Genomic DNA, 8,799 nt, shown 5'->3' on the forward strand with positions numbered 1-8,799 from the left:
GTTTCTTAGGTTTCTTAGGTTTTCTTAGGTTTTTCTGGTTTCTTTAGTTTCTTTGGTTTCTTTGGTTTCTTTGCTTTCTTTGGTTTCTTTGGTTTCTTAGGATTCTTAGGTTTTTTTGGTGTCTTTGGTTTCTTTGGTTTCTTGGATTCCTTAGGTTTTTTTAAGTTTCTTAGGTTTTCTCATGTTTCTTAGGTTATGTACTTAGGTTATGTTATTTGGCTTCTTAGGTTTCTTAGGTTATGTTATTTGGCTTCTTAGGTTTTCGTAGTTATTTTTAGATTGTTCTCAGGTAATTTAAGATCTGAAGATTTCTTTTCGTTTTTTCATGTTTTTCTTGGTGTCGTGCGGTTAACTCACCCGGGACGGTAGACTTCGTGTGATCGATCTTATGACGGTCGACGAGGTGTCAATAAGAATACTTGGAAAAGAGAGACATGATGGTGCATTGGTGATAATGGCACTTCCAAAATTGTTTGAAAACAGTTCGTGCAAGATGAAGACTTAGTAGAAACAGAAAAAAAGTTCGTGCTAACAATATTTATTCAGATGCTTTTACGCTGCAGAATAAAAGTTTAGCCAGGTCCTATTTCCGCCGAAATGTCCTTTGGCCGAAGTGAATTGCGGCCGAAGTGAGTGGCGGCCAAAAAAATGTGGCCGAAATGAGCGCGGCCGAAATGAAAACGGGCGAAATTATCGGTAGCCGACGAAATGTCCTGCGACGAAACGGCGCCCGACGAGATTGCCTTGCGGCGAAATGTGTGTGACTAAAAGTCCTGCAACGAGTTTTCGCGGGCGAAATGTCGCGGTGCCCAATTTTTTATTTAAGAAATTGCCGGATAAGCATTTTGCCAGTTTCCAAGAAATTTCTCATTTTTCGACTTTGTCGTAACTTTTCGGAAATTTTTTTTTCAGTAGCTACTAAAATTGGTAACTGAACGAATCTGAAATGCTTATGGTAAGCAAAGCCGTTTAATCGGAGCGAAAAAAACAAAGACCGCCATTTTGTTGGCCCATTCGGTAAAAAGGGCGAAAAGTAGAAACGCATTGCTGAGTACAAAACGTCAGGTTGCTAGTCAAATTGCTGCCCGATCTTCTGGAAACTTTGCTGTGAAGGATACATGGCTTTAAAGTAGGAAACGAAATCAATTTCACTTTTCAGTTGATAGCACTTTCCAATAATTTTATACTCAATTTTAATATTTTTGAAATTTATTTAAAAATCGAAAACAAGTGCCATGAATCTGATATAAGAAATCTCAAATGACATATGAATCTGTATGTTGGAAGCCATAGTCGCGACCGATTACTTCGGCCGCATGCGATCACTTCGGCCAAAGTTCATTTCAGCCGAGGTTCACTTTGGCCAGCACTAATTTCGGTCACCGCTTGTTTCAGCAATAAGACATTTGGCCATCTTAAATTTCCCAGGTTCTCCTAGTTTTCGTATGTTGCTTCGGTTTTCTTAGGCTTCTTACGTTCTTTTTCGTTTCTTGGCTTCTTAGGTTTTTTTGATGACTTAGGGTTCTTAGGTCATTCTTAGGCACAGTAATTCAGAAGAAGTTCTTTTCAATCTTTTGTTAATCTTAAGTTATTCGAAAAGTTATGGTACCATCGAAACGTAGTTAAATCGAAAGTAACGTTTTCTTGCTCAAATTCGACCAAAATAACGTCGGCCGAAATAAACTGCGGCCGAAGTTATCGTCGAAGTGAATGGCGTCCGAAAAATTTTGGCCGAAATGAAATTGGCCGAAATGAAAACGGCCGAAGTGATCGGTACCTAAAAACAGCGCACCCGTGATACGAATCAAGTATCAAAAAAGGAGGTGAATGTTCATTTCCGCCCGTAACGCGACACAAGATAAAGTCGTTACTGCGAAAAATGCGGTAAAGCAATAAGAATTAAATTATTCTTTTAATAGAGCAGTAACGAACCGAATTATGTCTTGCTTGTAGCTGAATTACTACAAGCTAGCTAGCGGAAGTCTAAGCACCGAATGCAACGAAGTCAAATGCAATGAAGTCTAATGCAATCATAAAATCAGAGTAAAATTTAAAAAATAACTGATGAAAATTGTTTCGCGCGAAGCCCACGCATGGCTTTGTAGTAAATTGTGGGCACCCCGACAACTCGCTGAGGACAATTTCTCGCTGTTTTTGACTTCTTTAACAGAACTAACCAACATGTTACTATGTTTAGGGAAATCTGTTGCACAAACTTTCCCGCCGCAGGGGGCAAGACCAAGGAGAGTTTGTAGTGATAAAATTTAAGCATGCCGGCTTGTGACTATGTACGTGGATGCATTGTGGCTCTTTGGAGGTTCTATGGTGATTCTATGTGGTTCTATGGGCGCCAGAAAAGAGGGCTAGTATGGGAGTACGCCGGTTTGTGACTTTGCACGTGGTTCCATTGTGGTTCTATGGTGGTTCTATGGAGGTTCTATGGTGTTTGTATGTGGTTCTATGGCCTCAGAAAAGAGGGCTAGTATGGGAGTACGCCGGTTTGTGACTTTGCACGTGGTTCCATTGTGGTTCTATGGTGGTTCTATGGAGGTTCTATGTGGTTCTATGTGGTTCTATGGGCGCCAGAAAAGAGGGCTAGTATGGCAGCATGCCCGGTTGTGACTGTGCACGTGGTTCCACTGTAGTTCTATGGTGGTTCTATGGAGGTTCCATGGTGGTTCTATGTGGTTCTATGGGCGCCAGAAAAGAGGGATAGTTTGGGAGCATGCCGGGTTGTGGTTCCATTGTGGTTCTATGGTGGTTCTATGGAGGTTCTATGGTGGTTTTATGTGGTTCTATGGGCGCCAGAAAAGAGGGCTAGTATGGCAGCGTGCTGGGTTGTGACTGTGCACGTGGTTCCACTGTGGTTCTATGGTGGTTCTATGGAGGTTCTATGGTGGTTCTATGTGGTTCTATGGGCGCCAGAAAAGAGGGCTAGTATGGCAGCATGCCCGGTTGTGACTGTGCACGTGGTTCCATTGTGTTTCTTTGGTGGTTTTATGGAGGTTCCATGGTGGTTCTATGTGGTTCTATGGGCGCCAGAAAAGAGGGATAGTTTGGGAGCATGCCGGGTTGTGGTTCCATTGTGGTTCTATGGTGGTTCTACGTGGTTCTATGGGCGCCAGAAAAGAGGGCTAGTATGGCAGCAAGCCGGGTTGTGACTGTGCACGTGGTTCCATTGTGGTTCTATGGTGGTTCTATGGAGGTTCTATGGTGGTTCTATGTGGTTCTATGGGCGCCTGAAAAGAGGGATAGTTTGGGAGCATGCCAGGTTGTGACTCTGCACGTGGTTCCATTGTGGTTCTACGGTGATTCTATGGAGGTTCTATGGTGGTTCCATGTCCATAGAACCAGTAAGTCACTAATGTCCTAACTTGGACATTCTCTCGAAACGAAAATCCATCGTCAAATTAATTTTTGTACAGGCACGGTAAGGACATTTAAAACGGTCAATATTACGTACATTACGGTTTTTCTCGTTCTGTTAAATTCGTGGTTTCGCTACTGTGTTTATTAAACACCATTCTCTGATTATAGCGAGCCTAGCCGTTTGCGATAAAAAGAATTCAACGGGCAGCTCTGCAGTCAATGGGAATACTTCCACTCAGACCGTAAGATATGTTCAAAAAGCGACGCGTTAAGAATTGGCGCGCTAACCAGATCATAATTCGTTACAGAAGGGAGCTGCCATATACGTCAGCGACTTCGCCGTTGACTGCGGCAAGCAGAACATCACGTACACTGCTACCACGGGCACCGCGGACTGCGCCGAAAAATGCCGTAAAAGCAAGGACTGTCGTTACGCCGCCTATGTGGCCGACCGAGCAGCGGAAGACTCCAAATGTAACGTAAACGGGCCGTCAGTTGAGCTATTTCCAGGATTTTCCCAGGAATCTCTTAAAGCTGTCCACTACAACGTAACCGAGGAAGTTTGCTATCAGCAGTTGAAAGGGAAGGATTACTACGAAGCTCTGGAAGCCCGAGCGGCCAAATGCGGTCTCGTATCGTCCAACTATGATTGCAAATTCACCTACCTGAGCCGCCATGGTAACGACGCCATCGTGGGTTTTGTTTACAAAAGTTTTACCGCGCGCACCAACGTGGAAGTTACCGGGGAAATGCTGAAGACAGTATCCGGTGAACCGGTGTTAAAGACCGGGGTTTCGCTTGATTTATGCTGGATGCTTTGCAATCTTCATCCGTCGTGCACCGTTGCTGAGTATTTTAGAGAATATACGGAATATTACTTGAGCCATTCTTGGAGAGATTCTTGCAACCTGTATACTAAAGCGGCAATAGGGAAGGCAATGAACCAGACAGCCCACGGTGTGCAGAACCAACCAGCCAACAGCGTTGTGTTCTTTGCTGTTTGATGTACATCCGGAATTGAGACTTGGTCTGGTGGCGCACTGCAGTTGCCACCAGATGCCGCAACGCTTCAATACGGCCTACTAAAGAAAATACTGCCTCTATTTTACGCATGTTGGCCACACTGCTAACAATTTCGGTTGTTTTTCTAACATTTAAATCTGATCATTTTCTCATAGTCTGTCTCGCGAATGGAAGTACCTTGTTTTTCTACGGTATCTTCTCAATCCACAGATGAAAAAAGAAATGAACTAAAAACAATCGTAGCTACAGAAGCGGAGTAGAGATAGTAAAAGTTGCTAGAAAAAAGCAAAACATAGAGAACCAGGAACAATAAAATTTAATATAAAAGAATCTAATGCACCTCGCAGTGCCGAATTGACACAGTAATGCGTGCACTGGCTCATGGTTGTAACCTTACAGCAGTTGCAGAATGGGAAAACATAAAACCAGCACAATCACTACGTAGAAAATATTTTCATTAACGATCCAAGTAGGGATTTTGATTTAGTATGCGTCCGCTGATTCTGATATACTCGAATCTAGTTTAAACAACACTTCCGTGCACTGGTCTCGTGGATGAGCGAGTGTAGGATTACAGATTACAGGAACGGAAAACGTTTTAAGGAACGCTCCACTGAAACGGGGATGCGAGCCCGTGCCAGTTTAATAATTTCTGTAGTCTTTTCGTCCACGGCGTCTTTGTATCCCTGCCCAACTTTTTCATTCGTTCGATCTGCTCCAGTTCTTTCTGTAACTCTTCCAATGCGTCCGAAGAAATCATAAGCATACCCGCATGTGTTACTGCCAGCCCCACTTGCAGCGCGCCGACCATGGCTGCAGCTGTTGGCAAAACTGGATTGGCAGCACCGGCAAAAAAAACGCTGCAGGCAATCGTTGACACTCCGCCGACCATACCACTACTAACCGTGCTCAGAGCACCCGCTCGTCGTAATCGCAGTGTTTGTATCGCGCCCCCAACTTCGACTTGCAGATCATCTGAGAAAAAGCGAAGATTAAACATTCATCAACAGCAACACGGACGCGCTTACATTTTTCAGACATCAGCGAGTCGACTTTTTGATGAATTTCCGTCGTTAGGAGCTCGATTTCCAGCTTATGAATACCACTAAACTCCAGGTCGGTGATATCGCTCTTTGCGGCTTTATCCATCTCGTTATTCAGCTATCGCATGTCATCCTGTATATCACTTAGCTTTCTGTTCAACCGGTGCCTTTGTTCGGCGCTACGAAATACCAAGTTTTTTGCGTCCTTTATCGCCTCGCAAAACTTATAAGCCTTATAGCCTTCCACAGCAATGGTTATCGCACCACTGACGACTCCTACCCAACGCCAAAAGTGAATCACGTTACTACGGTATTACGACTATTGCAAAACGACCCTCGTACGCCGAAGAAACGACGGTGAGTTGCTTCGTTGAAGCGACACTCGGGGTTTCTTCGCTTCCGCTGTAGTAACATGGTGGTTGAAACAAACCGTAGTGCGACCGTCGTAATTGGCAGCGGTAGCGTAGCGTTGTGGTAACTATGGTCGTGCTGTTCTAGCATATTTTTGCAAGCTACGAAAGCGCTAAAACAGCAGCGTTTGTATAAAATTTATGCGGTATAACAGTCGCAATGACGCGTTGGATGGGGACTGGTCAATCATGGAAATGGGGCCGATGTACCGGCCGGGTACCAATTCAATCAGTTAGTACACCAGTTTCAGTCAAACATTGCTGATTTTTTAATTCCGTTTATTTACAGCGATTCCGTTGGGTATACTGCAGTTGCCGTTTTACAACGCCGATAGTCCGCAGTATCAGAATTATGGTGGTCTTGGTTTCTTGATCGCCCATGAGGTCACTCACGGATTTGACGATTACGGTACCCTTTGGCTCGCACAGTCCATGGCCGTCATAAAAATCAAACGCGCTGCAACGATTGCAGGTGCCGAGTACGATGGTGACGGTTTTAAGAGCAACTGGTCGACCAACGAAACCGTTCGTCGCTACCCACAAGCACTACAAGGAATGATTGCCCATTACAGAAACTATCGCATGCCGGGCGGACAAATGGACGGCAACCGCACCGTGGGTGAGAATATCGCTGATAACGGCGGACTGCGTGCGGCTTATAAGGTAAAATGTCAGTACCGGCATTTAGCGCTTGTTGTGCCCGGGAGGCTGTGATTGACCTTCGGCAGTTTTAGGCTTATGCTCGATATGTCAAGCGGCTGGGTCATCTCGAGCCGCTTCTGCCGGGTCTGGAGAAATTCCATCCTGAGCAGCTGTTCTTCATTTCGTCAGCGCAGATCTGGTGTAATATAATGTCGATGAAGGCCCAAGAAGCATGGATGGAAAGGGAAACACATGCCCCGTCGAAACTGCTAGTGAACGGTGCAGTGGCTAATATGCCGGAATTTGCACAAGCGTCTGCCTGTTCGGCTGGCTTGCACATGCACCCAAAAGTTAAACACGTTGTCTGGTGGTGAACAGGCGCAAATCGATAATCATTTATAAGCTACATTTTATGCAAATGGTATCCCCGCGGCCGTTTTATCGGTTACGGGTACGCGGCACAGTCAGCGGGGTTAGATAAATTGTAATGAAGGCAGAAGGAACGTTTGTCCGCTCCGCGTTTCCTGTTTTTGTTACGCTGAAAAACTGATGTAAAAACAGCTGTTTATTGGTACATCCACGGAACTTCGCGTGTATCGTAGGTTTTTAATATAGGTGTTGCTTTCTCTTACGGTGACCGATTAATCTCTTCATCGGAGCAAAGCCTCAGATTACAGTATATTTCAAAATGTGCCACGATTGTGCGACTTGTGCTCGTTCACTAACCTGGTAAAATTAAAATGAATACTTAGAAGAGTACAAAAGTTTAAGATCATTAGAATGTCACAGTCACATCTGGCCATTTATTTCAACTAAATGACAGCGTTCTCGTAGCCTTTAAATTTGTGTGAGTACAGCATCGATTCCACCGAAAACGGCAGGATTTCATACAAAATGTTTTGCGAATAAGCGTAATTATAATAATACATTATTGTGCCTAACTCAGGTGCATTACAACCAGAAACACAATGACGCGCATGTGGGGTGGATTTATTAAGAAAATCCTTGGTGAACGAATCTGTCCACCGGAAACGAACAAACAACTGCGCTAAAACATCATAGATACAAAAAAGTTCCACAAGGTAATCGACAGAAAGAACGCCTGCCCAGGGCAGGTAAGCCTATAATTACAGAGGCAGTGAAAAGAAAGATATCCATAAATCGCGGGTGCCTGACTAAAAATCAAAGTTTAACGCTGCACAGCCTATCAGTGAACTCTTCAAGTTGGCAGAAATACAGAAGCAGGGAAAGCTGGGAACTGTAACGCAAATCAGGTTTTCCAACTTTCCGTCCCTTCGCTCACTTGTTCTTTCCGCGATAGTTCAATGGGGAACGCGGATCAGAGCGGCGGTCAGCATCGCAATCGAAGCCTGTAACGGTCCTCAAGTTTACGAATTTCATACGGCCTTTTCTGTGTAATGCAATGTGACACCTACAGTGGACACTGGTTACACTAGACAATCGGTCCGAGGACCGATATTTTAACGGCAAGACCAACAGCAGACCAAAATAATCGGTCATGTCCATTGCGCGTAGACTCACATGCAAAACTCAGTCACTTGGAACTTGCACATTTCTTAACGAAAACCATCAAGCGATATTTCAAAAGAATAAGAAAAAAATTCTTAGAATTTTGATACCAAACAAATTGGTTTTTATTACATCTAAGAGAAAATCGAGGCTCCTAAAGTTCCCATAGACATAGCATAGGATTTGAATCCACGGTTTGGTTTGTTTTCACGCATATGCTTTGTCTACGGGAAACTTCAGGAACCTCGATTTTCTCTTAGATGAGACAAAAACGAATTTGTATGGTATTAAAATTCTTAGAATTTTTTTCTCATTCTTTTGAGATATCGTTTGATAGTTTTCGTTGGGAAATGTGCAAGGTGCAAGTGTAAACATCAGCAGGCCGATGGCCAGCACGGAATTGGCTGTCTGAGTACAGATAAGTATCTGGTTGCGCGCGGTTTAAGTGTAACCACATTTATGGTGTCCACTGTAGCACAAGCGAACCACCGGATGGAACACCAGCTATGTGACCGAATTCGGCCGTACCTGTTATGCGCGGTATGTCGTCATCTTCGGAAGGCGTCGGAGCACGGGGCAAGACACGGCGAACTTTGCTCACGCGGCTCCCACCCAGTATCTGGCTGGAAGAGCCTGGTGAATTCTCATCCAGCCTGTGAAAATATTAGGCGACTTGTCTGCATTGGACCATAATGTCATTTTGCAAATCCATGAAAATTTACACGTTCTGGAGCTTTGAGCTATCACACGTACTTGTAAATATAGTCTGCGCTGATGTAACA

The 8,799-nt window shown here is 44.3% G+C and overlaps 1 protein-coding gene across 1 annotated transcript; it reads left to right on the top strand.

Moving 5' to 3' along the window:
* The first annotated feature begins 5,775 nt into the window (after positions 1 to 5,775).
* LOC129592560 (endothelin-converting enzyme 1-like) lies at positions 5,776 to 7,058 on the top strand. The gene is made up of 5 exons (XM_055488627.1): positions 5,776 to 5,792; positions 6,001 to 6,077; positions 6,135 to 6,254; positions 6,318 to 6,508; positions 6,580 to 7,058. Exons 2-5 carry the CDS (start codon positions 6,035 to 6,037, stop codon positions 6,859 to 6,861), a joined length of 636 nt encoding a protein of 211 aa, XP_055344602.1. The 5' UTR covers positions 5,776 to 5,792; positions 6,001 to 6,034; the 3' UTR covers positions 6,862 to 7,058.
* The last annotated feature ends 1,741 nt before the right edge of the window (positions 7,059 to 8,799 follow it).

This window comes from Paramacrobiotus metropolitanus, unplaced genomic scaffold (assembly GCF_019649055.1).
Source record: "Paramacrobiotus metropolitanus isolate TYO unplaced genomic scaffold, Prichtersi_v1.0 Parri_scaffold0000053, whole genome shotgun sequence".
NCBI lineage: Eukaryota > Metazoa > Tardigrada > Eutardigrada > Parachela > Macrobiotidae > Paramacrobiotus > Paramacrobiotus metropolitanus.